Genomic DNA, 22,846 nt, shown 5'->3' on the forward strand with positions numbered 1-22,846 from the left:
TTAGCGCCTTTTGAAACAAACTCTTCTTATGGCGGACTACTCAAATGCATTCAACAAAGGCGCATGATTGCAATCTACTGCGATAGATCGTCTCACACACATAACAAATGCACTACGATCAAACAGGTTGATGACAACATTTGATTGAATGGACTGCATTGCGCCATGATTACGATGTCCTTCACCGGTTCAAATCCTTTGTTTGGAGCCAATCGATAAAAGCATGCAGGTTCTCTATTGATACATGCAGGTCATTCACATTATAACTACAATGCCATTCATGGAATTCTCAAAGCCTAGAAACCGATTGCGAGGGTAAAAAAGTATCCCTGAGCAAGAATAATGAGGGAGCACCTGGATTGAAATAAAGCAGGTGAAACCTATTATGGGATGGCACGCATGGACGGCTAACAGAATGGATTGTGGACAGGAACCTCTCTGGTGAAACACTTTCACACAGGACATCAAGCAAGAAGCAAGTGGACGTGTTACTCTCGTTGTGCTCATCAGATACGTAGCCTTTAGTCAGTGATAGATAGTTGGGTAAGTCTACAAACTTTTAGAAGATGTAAACTCGTCTTGTCTAATGAACATTTTTGATTGGTTAATGTTTATTTCTTATTCACATATAATTATTATTCATTAAATGAGTATTTTGTGACTCTAGTATATCCGGGAGTATATCATGGACTTTGATATCAATAAAGCTTATTTCCGAAATTTCAGTTGATTCCGAGTTTGCGTTTGCGAGAAGCATGGTTAGACTTTAGTAGTCCTGCCATGCCAGCAAGAACGACGGGCGAATGAAAAATTTTTGTACTTGCTCAAAAAGGACGTTAGCTCTTATCAAAGTTCCTTGTTATGTAAATGAGACGGCCTACTTTCCGTAGCTTTTACACGCGGACTTTGTATATCATAGGGAAAGTCGAGCCGACCAGAGTTGTGCATGGATGATGGAAGGGGGGTGGGCACGGGAGATTAAAATACTGCTTTGTATCTCACAAGATGATTTGTGTATTTTGGACAAATTAATAATTCAAAGAAATCTTTGTAATAACTCAAAAATATCAGAAAGACAATTGCAATCAGTTATCTTTACGCTGCTTTATTAATGTTACCAGACCCAGATAAGCTAAGTGTAGCGCAACCCCCGGAAAGTCACTTCGATAGCGATAGTAAAAAGTTCGTTTAAACGTATCGTCCTGCAATTTTCTGTGAATTTCTAGAACACATGTCTCGATCTAAATCTGAAATCTGGAGGTGTGCAATTAAGAAAAAGCCGAGTTTCAATGTTTTTGTTTGCCATTGTTAAGGGATCTGGAATGAGCGTTTTGAGCATTTCGACAGTATTTTTTGTGGGACATGAGAGCACATCAGACATATCGAATTGCATTCTGAATACAAAGAATGTCTTTCTGATATCAAATAATTTTCATTTTTTGAAATTCACGATATAATACAAATTTTATGAGAAATTATAAAAAGTTGCTATTTTTCACATTTTTGATATATAACAGTCCTGGGAGTAAATCTTATAAATCTAATGATATATTCTTGAAGTGTATGTAGCTGGGAGGAAAAGCCGACGATCAATTGAAAATTGTTACCTTTCATATTGAAGATATGGATTTTTTTCCCAAAATGACCTAATTTTTTTGGTGTTTTGGGGAAAAAAATTCATATCTTCAATACGAAAGGTCAAAATTTTCAATTGATCGTCGGCTTTTTTCATCCCACCTACATACACGATAAGTATAAATCATCAGATTTATGCCATAAAAATGTATTACATTGCGAATTTCAAAAATCAAAATTATTTGATATCAGAAGGACATTCTTCGTATTCAGAATGCAATTCGATATGTCTGATGTGCTCTAATGTCCCACAATAAATACTGTCAAACGTTCATACCCAGCCCTTAACATGATTTTTGTGTACAAAACGTATGCGCATGCATCTCAGTCGTTTTGTGGCCGATTGACATGATTGAGAGCTTGAAGTTCATTAAGACTGTATAAAATCTATTTAAACTCGATTTAAACTTGATTTAAACTTGATTTAAAAGCATTCACAATTTAATACTACGGAACAGTTACACACTTAAAACGACGGGGTCAAAATATCAACCCTTTTATTTAACCCTATTCGTGGTTGAAACCAACTACGGTCGGGGTCATTTTCTGTTTGGCATCATTTTTAATTGACAGTCATATTTAAATGACCCCAAATAGAATCATTTTTCAACCCACGTTCCGGGGTCATTTTCTAATCGGGATCCCTGAATGAAGTTATTTCAACCACGTTAGGGGTCATTTTCTAATTGTGACCCCTGAATATAGTCATCTTTTGACACTAATAGGATTATTTTCCAACTGATTATGTTAGGGGTCAAATCATTTTTTAACCTTAAATATAGTCATTTTTAACCACAATTTGGGTCAAATTTGACTCCGGTGATCTTAGTCGAAGCATAGTTGACTTGGAGAGCGGGGTCAAAAATGACCCTTTCGGGGTCAAATTTTATTGTGTGTACGAACATCTCCTTGGCTCATTATTGTCTTGCAAAATAGCGCGAACAGCGCACCTCCGATCAACCTACCTTAAGTACTAATGGAAAAATAGCATAATCGCGTGAATAGCGCCGGCTTCAGTGGTAAGGCATTTTCTGATCAGAATGGACCAAAGTTCAAAAACGCAAAATAGCGCGAATAGGGCCACCCCCGGTCTTTCATCATAAGGCCGAAAAACAGTGTTGCCCTCAAGTGTGACAAATGGGAAGGTTGGGTCGGTCGGTTTTTAAAAATCCCCACAAATATTAACCTGGAAGTATATACGGTGCCATATTTTGAAACACGGACTACGAAGGGGGTTGTTGCAACCCCCCTAATTTTCAATTATAAACATATACCGTTATAATTGGTACCAGTGTATAGCTATAAGTACAAATATGCCTCACATAATGTCGCTATGATGTCATAATGTGAGGGCGCCCATGCAAATTTGGTAAATTCTGACTATGTACAAAAATATAGGCAAAATTGATTTTCAGCAAAAAACTCTACGAACATGCGATTTTCACCGACGTTTCTCGTATATATAAAAGGAAATGAAAGGTCAGTAGCTCTTGGGAGTAATTTTACAAGAGCGAAATGAAAATCATTGATTCTACTATAGAAAGCAATAGTGGGCCTCGCCAACAACCCCCCCCCCGCCTTTTTTTTTTTTGATGGCCGGTACTACCCCCGTGTTCGTGCTGGGTTAAAAATTGTATACTAAAATGAGCGCAAAGGATGGATCTACGATTAGCTTAGAGGTCGTTTGGACGCAAACACGTGCATTTTTATGACGCATAAAAATCGTATATAAACTCAAAAAGTTTGGAAACTTTCAAACACGGTTGTATATGAGAAAATTTTGAAATCTTATCTCCATATTGTTTCACACCAGCGAAAACATTGTTCTTTTCTATCAACAATGATACCTCAATTGTGACAATAGCTTATTCCACGGCTGAGTAACTTGCTTTAAAAGACCGAGGTCTCAAAGAAAATGTGCGAAACTGACCATTATCTGCGCTCATCTTATTGCTCTGAATGAATGAACGAGTGGTTTAATGCATGAATAAAAGAATGAATGAAAAGTACATCAAGTTGAATAAAAAGTGCTAGGATGGGATTAGCAGTTCTACTCGTGGATTCAAACAGATCAACGCAAGTCAACCTATCTTGCTGGTCACTTCATAGTGGTCATTTGCAAGAAATTTCTAAGCAAACATGGCTCGATTACCAGACCTGGATAAGGCTCGCGCTATTGGTCAGCTTGAGGCTGGCATACCTCAGAATCACGGCAACATTTGGATTTTCCTGCAGTATGATCTCCAAGCTAAAAGTCAGACCGGAAATGTCAAAGACAGACCCAGAAGTCGCCATCCAAGAAAAACAATGGCTGCAGAAGACCGGTACGTGAGACTGACACACGATATCTTCATGGCAGAAATCGCCATGGTAGGTTGAATCCACCGCCACGCATAGCCATTTTATAAGAGCCGAAGGACATCTGACTAAGGCTACTGACAATAGCCCCGATTAGACCGGCTACTGTCCTCGCTGTGTGTTAGTCAAGCATGGTACACCATAGGTCATATGGTTTCAGACTACCTTCACGATTGGCCTATACACTGCGCTATATAATTCGGCACATATAAATCAAAATTATTGTCAGTTTTTGACTAGTATCTCAAAGCTAACGACTATCATATCTGTTAAATATATATATTCAAGTGCAAGGAACCACATCTGGTTTCTTTATACAAAATCATTTACGGGAGATATTCATCATTTTCAAACCCGGTATCCAAAGATTTATCGTCTGAATATCAATCGTGCATAGCACATCCACGTGTATTCATTTCAGTGTCTCTTGCTATAGTGTAATTAACCGGGCGATGTCGGTGTGTGACAGTACTTTGAAACCGTTTTTTAATGAAACGGTATGGTATTCCTTATTCATCTTTACTGATGCAAATGGCGCAGACAGTGACAGATTTGGCACATTTTGTTTGAGAGCTTGTCTTTCAAAGACAGTTACTCAACAATAAAATAAGTTATGGTCACAAATTTGGTATCATTTTGACAGGAAAGAACAACGCTTGTATTGATATGAAATAATATGGAAATAGATTTCAAATTTTTCTGATAAGCCGTTTTGTTAAGTTTCCAAACTTGCTTTGAGGAGTTTAGTTCTAGGGTTAAATAAAAGTTAAATTTTGATTTTGAACTGGGGGAAAATTGGCATAACTTAAGAAAAATAAAATAGTGTCAAAATACGCAGAATAAACTTCCCCATCTATTTAACATAACAATGCTGCATAACAATATGCAGACTATTAATAGTTCTCATTTAGGGAGTGTTCATAAATACTCTGGTGGGGGGGCTGGAAAATATGTAGGAGTTCTGAATAGGGGGTTAAAAAGTTTTGGGTGTATGAACAGGGGGGTTAAAAAGTTTTTCGGCATGTAGAGGGGGTGTAAAAAATTCTCGCGCTGCGCGCACAAATGTTCCCGTATTAATCCAGAACAAAAGTACATTTGATCCAGTGTTAAAAATTGTCGTCTATAACTTAATTTTGAGGTTTGTGTCAGTTCTTTCTGGTCAGCTCTTTAAATCACTAAAAGCTGCAATATCTTTGCTCTTCTTTAGTGTTGACAATTTTTACAATGTTTCATGTAGTACAGATTATTCATTTATTATCACTAATATATACAACTATAGGCGGAGGAGGCTTGGAGAAACGGGGTACACGTCCTCCCCTCTAATTTTTTTCCATGGGGGGACATCCCCTAAAAATCCTTAATGAAGAACAAATAAAGCAATAATAATAATTGCCATGTGCAACTTTTTAGCACATCGAAAAGCACCATGTTTTGGGCCCAAATAGGGTAAAATTGCAAAATTTTGCGCTATGCGAACTGGCCCATCAATTTAAGAGCAAAACACACCATTTCGGCAGTAGTGTAGACAGGGGCGGAAGGGCCCATAACAAAAAAATGAAAGAGAAAAGTGCCCTCTGACAAAAAAGGAGATTAGCATGGACAAATGAAAATTATACGATGCAACAAACAATGCAATGCTATAGGGCCTAGACAATATTCCATATAAATTCAACCCGATCATGGGCCAAAATAGTGTAAAATACAAAATGTTTGCACGCTGTGTGCCCACATTGTCACAATAAAGGCATTTTCATCCCATCATGGGCGAAATACACAATTTTTGCACGCGTATTGTCCCAATAAAGCCTTTTTTTGAAGCTCAAATACATGTACAGTCTCTCTAAAAAACAAAACCGGTATATGTATTTGCAACTGCAATTTATTTTCTCGTCTGTGTCCCCGAAATTTTATTCACCCCCCGACCAAGAAAACTTGCTACGCCCCTGTATTTTAGGCTAAAATACATAAGTGTAGTAAACATATAGGCGTAGATCCCGGGGGATGGCACATTCAACCATCTCCCCAATGTTGACGCTTGTATGTGTGTTTCTGACCATATTAAGCTCATATTTGGCCATTTTAGCCCCCAAAGTACAAATTTTTGCCCGCTTCGCGCCTATGTTATCCACTTTTACATCAAATTTCATTCGTTTAGCTTCCACATTTCCACATCAATGACATGCGTACAATTTGATTGCACTTGAATACAAATTTTAATACCACTAATGCCATTTGAATGGTAGTAGAATTGAATTAGTAGAATGGTACATTATGATGGGGTGGGGGGTCAAAATAGTTTTGAACCTATATGAGGGGGGGGTCAATAAAGTTTTAGGTCCATTAAGAGGGGGTCAAAAAGTTTTGGGTTCGCGAAGAGGGGGTTAAAAAATTTCGACATGAAAAAAAAATTTCCAGCCCCCCCCACCAAAGTATTTATGAACACTCCCTAGGAATCGAAAGGCCTTACACAGTATTGTTACTGTGCATACATCCACTGTTTTGTAATGGTGCATCCAACTGAAATTATAATACCCATAGCATCACAACCCATTGCAATATCGGAATCGGAAACATGGGTTTGTGAAAATAATCTCTTCATGGCACATGTATTGAATACATGTGCATAGCTTGACTGACCTCTTGAGCTGCCTAACACTAGGATCCACAGCATGCTCATCTACCAGGGCACAGTTCTTCAACTTCTATACATTTGTACATTCATTGAATTGGAATGTGGGTACAAAACTCATAGGCCTACTCAGCAACTTGAGCTCAAATTTTGCACTATGATTATTTAATTTCTAATTTCATTCTCAGAAATCATGAAGATCTTGTCGACCATCTTGATTGGAGTACTTGCCGTCTCCATGGTTACAAGTTATCCGGGTAAGTAATAATGGGCTATTCCATTTCAAATCCACACTCCCCATTATGGAAGATTTAGCTAGTGTCTTCCACAGAGGGGGTATCAGTTTTGAATGCAATTGGGTAACTTCCATTTGAAATACTCACACCAGTTGTGAAAGATATAGGTAAAATCGTAATACAGAGAGAGTATGGGTTTCAATATGGTCAATTACATTTGAAAAACATACCCCCTCAGTGGAAGATATTGCCAAAATCTTCCACAGGGGTAGGGGTAGTGTGGATTTCAACTGGAATATAGCCAAATCACCAATGAGACCTTTCTATAACCCGACATTTAATTTGCTTCAAACAAAAGGCATATTGATAAGCGTGCTTTGCTCTACTCAATTAATATTTTTAAAACATGCTTAGCACTTCCATAATGCCTCCAATACCACCTTAATGGTAATGAATTATATTTTCAAATATTCCTACTTTGCTCTGTGTGGATCTGATCACTTTACTTTTCAAATCCCATTAAATTCTGTGCAAAAGATGTCGTTTTATAATTGTGTGTATCATTATTACTCGATTTCAGATTAAAAGTGATGTGTGCATAAAGGATAATTCACACCTTCTGTAGATAACATAAAATGTGAAATCGATCAGCAAATTAATAGTGTTTTTATTGTCAATATAACTGTTCAAATTCAAATTTAACCATACACATTATGCAGTGGTCGAGCAGTGTTCACTCACACTGCTGCTAACAAGTTAACCCAGTGGGGTGCTGGGTAGTACTTAAATCATCCTCTGCAAAAATGATAAGGATCAATATTCAATAAAATGCAAAACTGTTTTATTCTATTTGTAGATACTTATCTTCGAACATTACTGGATGCATTGGATCAAATAGTAGATTCTGGTAAGTTCCTTAGCTAGGCCTTAAAAATGAGTGATTTCACAATGGTTATAAACAAATCAATAGGAATTGTATGTTATTCCCTTCTATTTTGAAAACACACTAGAGTATCCAGGAAAAAGGTTACATTCTACAAAATGAAACGCATTTTGAGATGGTGCAATAAAACGATGTATTTTTTCAGATGCTTTTTATTGCTCCGATTTTGATCAAATTTAGTCTCAAATTGTTCCATTTGGAAAAACATTTTAACCAATGAATAGTTTGATACATCGCACGTGTGAATGTCTAGGTAACATGGTAAGCCCATTGAATCTGTTAACTCTCTTCAAGTGGGTGTCGACTGCAGACAAGATTCAGGTTTTTTTTATTCAAAAATTTCAGAAATATAAATGTTCATGTCCGTATTTGGAATCGGCATGACAAATGCATTTAAATGACTACAAACAAGCCTAGTATTGGTTCAGTGGTTCTTAAGATAGCTTTTGAGATATCTAAAACCTGGACTTTATCATGTTTATTATGCTGAAGCATATGGCTAGTGTGCAGAGCACCATCACATATTTTGCGACATTCCAAGGTAACAAAACGTCTCATATTCTTTGCTTTAAATGGTCGCTTTTATCAATCTGTTATATTTTTTATTCAAAGGTAAATTTTAGATTTCAAACAAATTCTCAGTCAAAAGGTCAAAAAAATAAGAAAAACAATGACATTTTGAAGGGGTCATTCGGTGATTATCATTTCTTGAAAAAAGGGGGTCTTTGTAAAACAAAGGATCACTGGGTGCGAGGGTGTTGAAAATGGGGGGGAAATGTGGCCGCATATTATTGTCGCCCTAAAAAATGAATGAATACCCCCCCGGCAGGACGCCCACCACTGACTCAGGTCAACCCCAAAAATTGCATATGTTTAAAAGAAAATTTATTCCAAAACTTTAATTTTAAGGGATCTGGAATGAGCGTTTTGAGCGTTTCGACAGTATTTTTTGTGGGACATGAGAGCACATCAGACATTGAATTGCATTCTGAATACAAAGAATGTCTTTCTGATATCAAATAATTTTCATTTTTTGAAATTCACGATATAATTTGATATTTTTCACATTTTTGATATATAACAGTACTCGAAGTAAACTTTATAAATCTAATGATATATTCTTAAAGTGTATGTAGCTGGGATGAAAATCCGACGATCAATTGAAAATGTTGACCTTTCATATCATTGCATATTGAAGATATAGATTTTCTTTCCGAAAAGACCTATTTTTTTGTGTGTTTTGGAAAAAAATCCATATCTTCAATACGAAAGGTAAACATTTTCAATTGATCGTCGGATTTTCATCCCACCTACATACACTTTAAGTATTAATCATCAGATTTATAAAGTTAACTTCAAGTACTGTTAAATATCAAAAATATCAATTTTTAATCATTTGCCATAAAATGTGTATTAGGCCTACATTGCGAATTTCAAAAAATCAAAATTATTTGATATCAGAAGGACATTCTTCGTATTCAGAATGCAATTCGATATGTCTGTGCTGTAATGTCCCACAATAAATACTGTCCAAACGTTCATACCCCATCCCTTAACGATTTGAAAAAAAAAACTGTAGGGCCTACGCGTTTAAAAATTATTGAAACGTATTTTTTTTTAATTTCTCCTTAGATGCAACATCCAAAAAGACGAATGAGAGGGCGCCCGATGCAGACGCGATGAAAAGAGGAGAATTTGCTTGGTAAGTAGGGCTAATAAAGCAAGGGAAATCCCGTGAGATCTACCTGCCGATTGGCCAAAAAGAAGTTTGCATTGTCAATTGGCCCAATCAGCAATGTTAGATCGACAGGTAGTGCTCGGGGCGGTCCAGAATCGGCTTCAATATCATAAACTGACCTAAAAGAATAGAAAAAACTTTGGTGGCAAAATGTGATCTTGTTATAAACCATGCCAAAGTATGAACCGGATCATAATGATTCAGAAAAAATATTGCTTGACCTATCTGAGATGTATGGTTCTTGAGTCATAAGTATGTCAAAGGTCGTATTTTGTTCTCCACATGGGTCAAAACATGCTCGACTTTCATTAAAATAGTCTCTAATTGTAAAGGTATTTCAGGGTTCTAATCCTTAATCGCCAAAAAATGCACGACATTGAACAAGTTAGGTGTGGTCGCGTAAAATGGCAACTTTGGGCACTTTTCCCAACCATTGCTTCCAAACAAAACCAATTATAATTTTAATGAATTTTTATGACATTAGGGTTCCCTTCTACACCTCGAAGTTTTAATAATTCTGTAAGGGTGCCCTAGGGTTTAAAAATAGCCTGACCAAAGTTACCCCGCATTTGTTGTTTTTTGTGACATTTCAGTACAAACTCAAAATGGAGAGATATATTCAATTTGATTGAAATTAATATTCTATTATTGACGCAGATTGTATTATGAATACGCTCAATTGTATTAATACACTCGCCCAAATGTATTAGGAATATACCCAAATGTATTGGGAATATACCCAAATGTATTGGGAATACACCCAAATGTATTGGGAATACACCAAATGTATTGGGAATACACCCAAATGTATTAGGAATACACCCAAATGTATTAGGAATACACCCAAATGTATTAGGAATACACCCAAATGTATTAGGTATACACCTAAATGTATTAGGAATACACCCACATGTATTGCGAATACACCCACATGTATTAGGAATACCCCCACATGTATTAGGAATACACCCAAATGTATTAGGAATACACCCAAATGTATTAGGAATACACCCAAATGTATTAGGAATACACCCAAATTTATTAGGTATACACCCACATGTATTGCGAATACACCCACATGTATTAGGAATACACCCACATGTATTAGGAATACACCCAAATGTATTAGGAATACACCCAAATGTATTAGGAATACACCCAAATGTATTAGGAATACACCCAAATGTATTAGGACTACACTCAAATGTATTAAAAACTTTTACGAATCAATGGCACCAAAACATTTAAATCATTGATGTCTCGATTAATCATGTATCTTTTTATTCAAGTTTGGTATAACTTGCATATCGTTACTGGGCTGGAAAACCTCAAGTACTTTTGGCCCCTGCACATGGATGAAGCAAACCATTAAATATAAAGTCTACACTTACAAGGATTTATCAATCTTTTGGGCCTTGAACATATAACTTGCATATCGTTACCATGGTTACTGGGCGGGAAAAACCTCATAGGCCTGTACCTTTGGCCTTTGGAATATGGATGAAGTAAACCATTCAATATAAAGGTTTTTCCAGTCGATATTTTAACCAATACCCGTCATTTTTAAATGAAAGTTCAAAAAATATTTTGACCACAAAATGACTAATTAATTTACAGCAATGAAATGAAAAAGGCTTTTCATTAAATTTTTGGTTTAGCCTTGCAATGAGTTTTTCATTCTCTTTCTATACGATAGGAGTGGTACAAAGACACTTTGCGGTGGCACGTTGCAGACATATAAAGGAAATATTTGTTGGGGAAAGCGAGAAGCTAAAGGTAAATATACACTAATCACCAAACGTATTTAAACGCCTATAGATAGAAGATACCAAAATATTACCCCAGGGGGTTCTTCATTTTTTTTGTATGGGATACCGACTTCCTAAAAAGCATCCAATTGTGGGCGCATTTGTCTCCACTGAAAACCCACCATCGATATACCGAGATCGCTGAAAAGGTCATGACCCCAAATCCGTGGCACATCCGTTATACATCTGCAATAGCTGCCCATGCATTATAATAGACGTTCTTTTCGTCCATCAAAGTGTGATTGCGAGAAATTTTGTCACGAAATTTGCAAAATAGTCTCGTTTGCAATCGTGTTTATATTTGCAAACTTCCGCACAACGCTAATTTGCAACATGTACATTTATGAAACTTAATGCAGAAAATACAATCTAGCTCAAGAGAATTGAAAGATCAGTTGAATATAATCGGCATTTTTGTCTCGCCTGATAAGGCAGGACCGCAGGAGACTATAATAATCGCTTTTCCGTATGTATGTATGTGGGGGGGGGGGTGTATACGACAAATTTGGTTAAAGTTTTGGTTAAAGTTTGCCTTCCGCCTATTTTCTCGGAGACTAGGGGTCGCACGTTCCTCAAACTTGGTGGGTGGGTGTATCTTGACCCGAGACTGAACCGGTTTGTATTGGTTAGTGGGTCAAGGTCACTGAGGTCATCTAGGGTTCATCTGAGGTCAAATTTTTGGAAGGTCATTTCAAGGTCACCAGGGGTCATCTGAGGTCAAATTAGTTAAAAACTGTCATATGGGCATGAAACTTGGTGGGTACAGTCAACATTTAAAGCCAAATTTTTGGAAGGTCATTTCTGGGTCACCAGGGGTCATCTGAGGTCAAATAAGTAAGAACTGGTATGGGCATGACACTTGGTGGGTAAAGCCAAATTTTGGGAAGGTCATTTCGAGTCCACCAGGGGTAATCTGAAGTCAAATTAGTAAAACCTGTTGCATGGGCATGAAACTTGGTGGGTACAGTCACCATCAGCCAGCTAATCGTGCCCAGCCGATAACCGCCAAATTCATTTACCTCTACCAAAAGTAATCGCAAAAGCAGGCGGTCACGAAAGCAGGCGAGACTCGTGGTTCGAGAACCGCCTTGTTTAAAACATTGGATATGATGATAATATTATTGATAATTGTGCTTGTTCCCCAAGTTGTAAAAAAATCACTTTTAGTCCTTACAAATATTCGCTATCGCCCACAAGTCGATTTTGAAGCCATTTTTCAAACGTCACCACGGTCAAGGTCAAACACATATTGAGGTGGGTTTGCATGTGATGTGTGTTTGGGTCTATACGTCGCATTAGTGGGTATAAGATGCCCTCAATGTATCCCGGGGGTGGGGGAAGTCATTAATGTAACAGCACAAAAGATGATTCCCGGCCCTCGCATACCGTATCTGAAGGTAGAGGTCATAATTGACCTCCCTTAATAGTGCAACGTAATGCATAAATGAATACTCTATATATGTTCGGTCGTTCTGTGCCATTTAATGATCACGATTAAGACCCCTACCCTCAAAGAAACGAGGGGGCCGGTAGGTCATCTTTTGTACGGTTACAGTAATAACTGTTCCCACCCACGGGGGTGTATAGGCATCTTATACCCACTAATGTGACGTATAGTCCCACACGTCACATACACAAACCCACCCCAATGTGACTTGACCTTGACCGTGGTGACGTTTGAAAAAGGGCTTCAAAATCAAAATTTTGGCCTCCATTTCCATCCCTCCCCTCACGATGCACAGTGTCATCGCCCGATATCTTCATGGCAGAAATCGCCATGGTAGGTTGAATCCACGGCCATTTTGTTCCGATCTGTTTAATAGTTTTGAGACGCATAATGAGCCGAGGGACATCCGACCAAGGCTACTGACAATAGCCTGGTAATTGACCTCTGTGAGTGAGCATGTATACGCCATGGGGTCATCTGCTTTTAGACTGCCTCGAGTGAGTGCAGCTAGCCTACACTGCGCTATAGTTCGGCACATATAAAATTAGAATTTTCGTTCAGTTTTTGAGCTCAAGACGCACGCTTCTTTCTCAATACGCAAGCTAACGACTATCATATCCTTTCAACACACATGTTCAAGTGCAAGGAAATAAATTCATCATTTTATACCCCGGTATCCAAAGATTTATCGCCTGAATATCAAATCGTGCATAGCACATTCACGTGTATCGATCCCGTGTTAGCGTCTCTGCTGTACAATGTAATTATTAACCAGGCGATGTCGGTGGGTGATGGCGGATATTTGTAATGAGTGAATTTTGTGTGCAGCTTGGGGAACAAGTGATGTAATGAAAGATATTAGTATCATATCCAAAGTTTTCAAAAATGCCGATTATATTCAACTGATCCTTTTTAAAAAGAATTAAAATTCTTTTGAGGAGTGTATAATACGAAGGGATTTCAAGTATTAGCATCTATTATAATAATAATAATTAATGACGAAGGTTAAAAACGAACAAATGTGAGTGGACACCACGAATCGGCCGTAAAGTCGGCCCGGTCAATTTTGTTTTATTTCGGGTTTAGAAAATATAGTAAGCAAAAGAATTAGGTAGCAGTTGTGTTCACCCCTGTATATCCTAAATAATGTCAAAATTCAAACAAGCAGCCGATGCCTGTACTCTTTATATTAGCTCTGATTTAAGACTTTATTTGTTGAAATTGGTTGAGAATTAAAGAAACGGTGATCCAAAACCTAATGAAAATACGAAATAAAAAGTTGCACTTTTGTGTTCTAATCAATGAAAGCACGACGCTAGTTCTCTTGTTCGCGAACGCTTTGTGTACAAATCAATAGGGCATGTAAATAATGTGGCAAACTGCAACTTTTAAATATGCATCTTCCTTGGGTTTTTGGATCGTCGTGTATTTAAAATAAATTATTTTCTCGAACAAATTCGAGCCAAAAGATGCATTCATTGGCTGTGGGTTCCAATTATGACATAGCTGTCTTTGTGTAGGATATACAGGGGGTGAACGCAACTGGTACCTTAATTATTTGGCTTACTGTATATATCATATATATCATTTGACTTAAAACGATATCCAGAAGCGGGGTTATGGTTTGTTGAACTGTTCCTTCAACAAAATTGTACCCTTTTTCGGTTCTACGTGCGTCTCTTTTTTCCACATTTCTGGTAATAAATATCAAACTGTCATAATTGGCGGTTAAATTATCCCCAAGTCAACGAGGTTCAGGAATGTCTTCTCAATTGTTAATTGTTAAATGCTTTGTTATCCACCACTTCAACAGGATTTAGCCAAAGCAAACAAAGACCAACTATATTTAAGGATTCTATAGAAAGAGGTAGAAGCTTATTCCTCTTCATCAGCAATAGGATTGATTATTGATTGGTATAAACAGTGTTTGATGATATACTTGTCGCACCGTATTACGATACCTATGAATACGACCTTCACGCACATTTTACACTAACTCGGAATACAAACTATTTTGAGTTATTTTGGGCTGCTCTTTGGATAACCAGAGAGAGTGGCGTGTTATTGCTTAAATAAAAGTGTAAAGCCTATGCATGAATTTGAATCGCCATTGCCAAAGTCGCATTTGTACAATTATCGAAAAAATCGGTCCGCGAATTAAAACGTGGGCAGAAACGGGTTTCCAGCCTGAGTTCAAGCATGGAAATAGTAGATGAGAAGGAACCAAACTAATCATCAAAGTTCCAAACACATTGCCGACACGTTTCTATACAATTAGTGGGTTTTTAGCGGGTTCGCGACGTCGGACAAGTTTAGAACTGTCAAGCTTATGTCAGGAGTAGCTCTGACTTCTTCAGGACAAAGTACCTAAGAATGAGACATGTAGACCGCCCCTTGTCTACTGATGACTCTGAAAAGAGTCGTTCACTGAAGACTGCCCCTCAACGGAGAACAAGCAGATCTCGCCTATCTGCTAATAAAGGTTTAGGTGGCTCTGAAAAGAGCCGTTTGCTGAAGACTGCCCCTTGTCAACAGAAACAAGCAGATCTCGCCTATCTGCTGATTTTGTAAGTTTTGGTGGCTTTGAAAAGAGCCGTTCACTGAAGACTGCCCCTTGTCTACAGAAAACAAGCAGACCTCGCCTATCTGCTAAATTAAACTTCTATACACTTCAACCGCTATTGTTAAATCATAATCCTCTGGATTATATCCCAACACGATGGTCATCGGTGACGTAACATTTCTATGACATTACGGTTTTATTTTCAATTCTAAGGCTGCTTATGGACTAAATGCGGCCTTGTGAGCAGGAAAGGGCGGGAAATATGAATGCATTATGGGACAGATGGGATAACATAGCCAAAAATAATGCCTTGTGGGAAGGATGTATTACCACAATCGGAAGTAGAAAGTCATATTTGAAACATTTAGGGGCAAATTTACCTATGTGGGAGGTCTTGGGATCATATGAAGGCAATTTGATAGAATTGATTAGTCACAGGCGATCGAAAATCGATATGGTTAGTTGTGGTTCCTTCTCATCTACTATTTCCATGGTTCAAGCCAAAAACAGTGAGGGCGTTGTTTACGGGCTTGTACCGGGAAAGAGGGATGAAAGACTACCCATGCATTGCAACATAATGTAAAACATTCATCGATTTGTAATCGACTGGTTATTATCAAATATTTGAGATATTGCCCAAAAGACCTCCAAACGAGCGAAAATTGGCATTTTTACGTGTATTTCAATGGGGCGATTATTTAGTATAGTGCGCTCCCTTTAGTATCAACATTTAGCACTTTCGCGTCGTCCTTTGTGCGCATTTGTTCCGGTCAAGTAATTTTAGGGCGCATGACACCAAATCACTGCGCGAAAGGTGCAATGGTGCACAGTGTCATCGACCCTATATCTTCATGGTAGAAATCGCCATGGTAGGTTGAATCCACAGCCACGATTGGCCATTTGGTTCAGACCTTTGAAGCTCTTTGAGACGAATAATTAGTCGAGGGACATAACTAAGGCTACTCACAATAGCCGGGTATTGATCTTGGTTGTGCGTGAATAAGCTTGTATACCCCAATTGAGGTCAATGGTCATCGACTTTTATACTGCCTAGTAGTGAGTGCAGCTGTACTACACGCTGTAGCCATACTGGACCAACGCAATATAAAATTAGATTTTGGTTAGATTTTGAGTTCAAAGCGCACGGCCAATTTTCAAAGCGCATTCTAACGACTATCATATCTGTTCAACACGTATTTTCAAGTGTATGAATCCAAATCTGGTTTCTTGAGAAAAAATCATGGCGGGAGATATTCATCATTTTCTAACCCGGTATACGAAGATTTTCGTCTGATATCAAAATCGTGCATAGCAATTCACGTGTATCGATCCCGTGTATTCATTTTAGTGTCCCTTCTGCACCAAATAATTATTAGCCAGGCGGTGTCGGTGTGTGGTGATGAGTTCCGGTTAAAAGTATATGGCTACTGGAGACAATGTGGTGTCCTTAGGGACCATGTTCTTCGTGAGGTTGGCATGTTCTGATTTAAATGAAAGATGCTAACCTATTAATGACTAAAATAGATATGAAATTATACAAATCGATTTCACAAGAAAAGTAGGCCCTGTCCGAATTACTGCTAACGGAACAAGTTTTAATGCTAGTTTTGGCGTTGAAATAGCGGCGTCGCTTTTCAACATTTTTAATAAAAACTGAATCTGTAAAGTTCCCCAAAATTGAAGCTAAAATGAAATTTCAGTCCTTAATTAATACAGGGATGACGTTAAAAGTGAAAAAATTGTCACGCCTGGTAGAAAACGCCGCTTAAAAAAGTTGATTTCTACGTGCTTTTCAATGGAGAAGTTATTTGGTGGTTTACGCCCTTTAGTCCATGAAGAAGGTCATTGGGTCGACTTGGAAATATTATTGTGCTCCCCTTGGCCCAAAAGCAATAACGCAGCCTGGAATGGCATGTAGGCGATAATGAGGCAAATTGATAACTCCTCCGGCTCAATATCGGGAAAAATCGACCAGACCCCCCTCCCCTTAGGAGGGTCAAAATTATTCAGACCCCCCCCCCCTTTTTTTTGCATCCGCCCCCCTAACAAGCGTTTGTGAATGGTCTCTAATATTGAATGTTGAATGGCGAGTTGATTGGTTCCGTTCTGCTTGAATCGCTTGTCATATACCCAAAGGACAAGCTGGTGAACATTGGGCCATTCCATTTGAATTCTTCCACAGGGGTAGTGTGGATTTCAACTGGAATAGCCCATTGGTAGAGGTCTCACAAACCTTAGGCGTCCATTGGATGCATCTGTACTTATACTGCATCTGTACTTATACTTTTTAAACAAATTATTCGTTCTTTGTTTTATTCATTATAGACGCTCTTGCATTCCTGAAAACAGATGAGACGCCAAATCGTCAGATTCCAACATTGGACCAGTTTATCACTTACGCAATATCTACCACGCTGAGTGAGGAATGTTGTGGGGAGGCGTGCTCCCGCGAAGAAATTGCCGAAACATGCTGAAAAATACTTGACAGTCACGTAGACGGTGTTATCATTTGTCATAATTTGTCATGCATGAATTGAATTAAAAATGGTATTGTATAAAGTAGGCCATAGGCCTACAGTTATTTTCTAACTAGTGTTTCCCTATGCTCTAAATGTAAAAGGACCACTCCAAAAAGTTGGCCCTCCCATTGGAGTGCATAAATACTCTTTTTGTTCACACGAGAGTAATCTTAACATCGATTTTTAAGTGTACTAGTGTAGTCACTGCAAGAACTTGAGGCACGACCAAGGAATGAGCCATTCCATTTAAAATGGCTCATTTAAAGATTTTGGAAATATCTTCCACAAGGGGAGTATGAATTTCAAATGGAATGAACACATTAAGCAGCTCCATTTGAATTGCACACGCCTTCTGAGAAAGATTCAAGCTGATTCAACAGGAGGGAGTTTCAAATGGAGCTACCTAATGTGCACATTCCATTTGAAATTCATACTCCCCCTGTGGTAGATATTTCCATAATCTCCCACAGGGGGAGTGTGAATTTGAAATGGAATAGCCCAATCTTTACCCATTTCCCACGTAATTTCTACAAACTCAATTCTCTCGGATTTGTACATTTTCATGACCATGTTTCGAATCTGCATGAAGAATACAATAAAATGAGTACAAACAACCCCAATAAATTCCTGTAACAATCGTGCCAATCATGTTAAATTTGCTGCATTTGGCGGAGATAAAGTACTTGCAGTGCCGATTATTATAGGTTATGGGTGCATTTCAACAGCACCCTTATTGGTGGGAAAAGGTCATTGGACTTTACGGAGGTCAAGTTCAAAATTGCTTGGACTTGGTTAAAAATACAAGCAATGTGTTCCTCAGATTCAGAAAAAGTAGTTTCACCGATCTGCGATGTAGGCCTACAGTTATGGAGTTGCATGTAACATCGTGACGTCATGTGTCTAATTTTGGCACCAGTTGACAAAATTAAAAAAATGCTCCGATTTTGTTGAAAAATTGTCCCAAATTAATGGCATTTTCATAATAAATCGGAAAAATAATACGGTACTTTGCGCTATGTAGGATGTTTCGTTACTTCAGTAGGCCAACCCATAAAAATCGACAACGCCCATTGAGTTCTATTCTATTGAATCACTTTGAACTTGACAAATTGTTGTGTTACCTGGATAAGAAAGCACCCAAGATACAGGGTGTCCCAAAAAAGAGGCCCCTCATTGCGCCCTCTTTTTCTCCTATATCTGAAAATATGATCAAATATATTTTGGTATGTAAAGAAACCTTGAGTCGTTAGCTTTAATAAACCAAAACAATTATATCAATCAGCTCACAACTTTGAAGATATGCTCTTTTAAAGAAATATACCCGTTTTTCACTCTGTCCACAGAAGGTTTGGCTACTTCAAAGATTGAAAAGGAGTACACATACCATGCATGAATATCAAACATTCCTCAATGATAACTTTATTAAATTTGTTAATAGTGTCATTTATTTGTGGGTAAAATGGATGCCGAATGGGACTTTTACTTTACTTGCAATTACTTATTTTTTCTTGGTTATTTATGCCTTTTTGTTTTCTTATGTTTCTTACTTTTTTACTTTGTTCTTTCTTGCTTTCTTTTTTTATATTTTACAACATAAGTCATTTCTCTTTTTAGGATAAAAGGTAGCCCTAAAGGGCTGTTTGGTTGTCTTTGGTTCTTCTGAAGTGAGTTTACTGTGCTGCTCTGCCCTCTATACCTGGTTGCCTCCTTGGCAAATACAGGTTTCAGCCCTGGTCCTCATTGCATCAATTGCGTTGCGTACCATCCTTGTGCGCCGGATACTTGCGTATGCATTCAGTAATACGTTTTGCGAAGATCTTGGATTTTGCCACAAAGGAAAAATCAAGTGGTGCGAGGTCTGGTGATCGTGTAGGCCACTCCACAGCATGAACCATCACAACCACTCTCTTTGCTATCCGTGGACAGAGTGAAAAACGGGTACTTTTATTCAAAAGGGCATATCTTCAAAAGTTGTGAGCCGATTGAAATAATTGTTTTGGTTTATTAAAGCCAACGATTAAAGGTTTCTTTACATACCAAAATATATTTAATCCACTTTCCAGAAATAGGAGAAAAACAGGGCGCAATGAGGGGCATTTTTTTTGGGACACCCTGTATTCTGGGTTTTTGCAGCACTTTCATTCTCGCCCCTGCGGAGGCAAATTGGACCTATGACGTCACAATGTTACTCTTTTTCCACATAACTCCATATGTCATAGACATGTCAAAGTATACTTTTTCTTAATTCTTATTACCAGAGAATCGCGATGGTGCGAGTTTTGAAACGGTCAGTAATTTTAAACCCAACCCTCTATGCAAAGTTCAATGACCTTCTACTAAAATGAGAGGGCTGTTAAAATGCCTCCATAGCCTAGATTATCTGCCAAATATGACAATTTTAACACAATATGCATGTAAACTGAAATCGATTGCACTAAAAGGTAACCTTGTGAGACTTTGTACGCGTTCGTGTGACTTTAATAAGGCCAAAAAAAAAAAAAAAGGTTCGTCTCAAAGCTGACGCGCGCGTTTGTAAAATCCCACGATTTGACAAAAAACAAATGCGGAAATTTTTTTATTTCAAAAAAAATTCCAAAAAAATCGGCGAAAATCAGACTTTTTCTCAAAATTTTCTAGCCGTTATTCTAAACCAACTATCTCGCTTTTTAAGAAAGTTTCCAAGCAGTGCACTTACTATAAAATTGTTGCATTATGCCATAAAAGTTCGCCGAATTCAATAAAATGCAGTTCCAACATCGCCAAAGTGCAGAATTCAACAGCATTGCAAGCACATGGATGAGTGTAAAAACTCAATAAAACTGACATTTCATTTCAAATGAGTTCAAGTTTAGGCCAAATATCATTATATTAATCGAATTAGTGGAATATTTTGACTATAAAACATAATTCATGGTCAAATTTTTGTCACTTTTTCTTCGACTCACGCCGGGCCGGCAGTTCAGTGAGTTGTTCACAAATTACATGACAATCTAAACTGACCTAATCTGATCAACAAAGGGCCAGGTAGGCAATATTTTTTTTTAAATTATTATCGTATTTTCGGGCGTTTTTAAAGCTTCTTGTGCCATTTTTCGGGGAAAATCTCGCTTTTCTCGCTTTTCAAAATTTTGGATCTCGTTTTTTGCCGGGGCCTACAAAATGCCATGAAAAAAAGTCGGGAATAAAAAAATAAAAAAAATCGCATTTCGCATTTGTTTTTAAATTTCTCGTCAGCTTTGAGACAAACTTTTTTTTTTTTGGCCTAATGGAAATAGGATCACACCTAAAAGTAACGGGGTTTTCACAAATGCTTTCTGAAAATCAAAACATTTTGTACCCTAATATAATAATTATATAATTATATAACCCAACTTCTGCAGGGAATATAATATATATTATATATAACATGGTTGTAGATCATACACGTAGGTCTGTGTGGTGGTGTGGTTATTGAATATATTCAATAAATTATTCATGTAATTGACTATTGTACTTGGTCTTTAACCTTCATTTCGGTCTCTTTTTGTGTGCTGCCCATTTCACCTCCCCGACTTGCCCTCTCCCCCACCCCGACAACATTCCAGGTATCCTACTGCTTGCAACCTGTGTAATGTATACATAAATGACAAAATGAGACCGTTTTTGTAGCATGAAAAACGGTCGTATTTTGTCAATATAATTATCCATGATCATTCTGTAAAAACAGTCTCATTTTAATTTTGTCAATTATGTATTCATTACACATGTTGCAAGCAGTAGGATACCTGGAATGTTGTCGGGTGGGGGAGAGGGCAAGTCGGGGAGGGGTGGGTGGGCGTGTGTTACTTAAGATAGCGAATCAGTACAGAAAATGTAATGGGAGAATTGCATTATCCCGGGGGGGGGCACTTCCATGACAGATATGCATCATGTGCCTCGGGAGGCTTTTTCAAACCGGCTTGTACCCAATGACCCCCTTGTGTTATGGTCCTACCTATTACCCAATGACCTTTTTCTATTTCCTGCTATACCCAATGACCCCCTTTTCCAAATTTAGGTGGTATTTGTGTTCTCCAAGGTGGCCAAGTTGTTTTTACGCAGTTTGGCACTTATGTGTATACTTAATGATACTCTTTTGCCAATCCTGCACTCAATGACTCCCATTTGTACCTTTTGTTACCCCAATGAACATCCTTTTTTCAAAGTTTCATACCGAATGACCCCATTTTTATTCAGGTTTGACCTGAATGCCCCCTACTTTAAACATGGCCGAGACACATCCCTGCCATTTCAGATAGGGAGTCCCTCCCCGGGAGCATTATGTGAAGTGCAAGATTTATTTTATTTTATAACATTCGGCCGAAGCCAGACTAAACACCTTGGTCTGGGGCGGACATTTTAAAAAGCTATTCAAGGGATGCCTCCAGATATGACGGGACAGGGATATGGGAAGAGGTCCGATTTTAGGAGGAAAACCGGGGCACCCGGAGAAAAACCTGCGAGGACGAGCATGGATCGGCAACCAAACTCGCATGTGGCACCGCGGGGAATTGAACCCGGGCCACAGTGGTGAGAAGCGAGAAGACCACTGATCGTAAACAGACCCAAGGGGCGGTGCAATTAGGGGGCAAGAACGTTTTGGCGAGTCGAGGGGGGCAAGCCATTTTGGGCCATCCGAGAGGGGGCAAGCCATTTTGGGCACATATTCATGGGGCGCCTTTTAAATAAAACTCTCTGAAAAGGCTTGGGGAAACAGTACGGAAACGCTTCAATATACAAATTTTCCTGCTCGCTGCGCTCGCAACATAGACCTTTTTATCATTTTATGTTTGAAAATTGGGATCCCAAAAATTTGGCATGTGTAAGGGGGGGGGGTAAGATTATATGGCGGGCCGAGAGGGGGCAAGCGGTTTTTGGCGAGCCGTTCGGAAATTTTACCCCCCTGGGGGTGCTGATAATTATTGCACAGCCCCTAAACAGTATAGTTGTTT

General features: G+C 38.3%; 1 protein-coding gene across 1 annotated transcript; it reads left to right on the top strand.

The window, feature by feature from the left end:
- Positions 1 to 435: 435 nt before the first annotated feature.
- Positions 436 to 18,440, top strand: LOC140146031 (uncharacterized). Its single transcript, XM_072167772.1, has 6 exons — positions 436 to 543; positions 6,811 to 6,879; positions 7,715 to 7,765; positions 9,434 to 9,503; positions 11,236 to 11,315; positions 17,683 to 18,440. Exons 2-6 carry the CDS (start codon positions 6,816 to 6,818, stop codon positions 17,829 to 17,831), a joined length of 414 nt encoding a protein of 137 aa, XP_072023873.1. The 5' UTR covers positions 436 to 543; positions 6,811 to 6,815; the 3' UTR covers positions 17,832 to 18,440.
- Positions 18,441 to 22,846: the final 4,406 nt, after the last annotated feature.

The sequence above is a fragment of the Amphiura filiformis genome, chromosome 2 (genome assembly GCF_039555335.1).
Source record: "Amphiura filiformis chromosome 2, Afil_fr2py, whole genome shotgun sequence".
NCBI classification, from domain to species: domain Eukaryota; kingdom Metazoa; phylum Echinodermata; class Ophiuroidea; order Amphilepidida; family Amphiuridae; genus Amphiura; species Amphiura filiformis.

Coding starts and splice junctions, on each gene's coding strand:
- LOC140146031 (XM_072167772.1), top strand. CDS start 6,816: ATGAAGATCTTGTCGACCATCTTGATTGGAGTACTTGCCGTCTCCATG. Junction 6,880..7,714: donor CATGGTTACAAGTTATCCGG/GTAAGTAATAAT, acceptor TTCTATTTGTAG/ATACTTATCTTCGAACATTA. Junction 11,316..17,682: donor GGGAAAGCGAGAAGCTAAAG/GTAAATATACAC, acceptor TATTCATTATAG/ACGCTCTTGCATTCCTGAAA.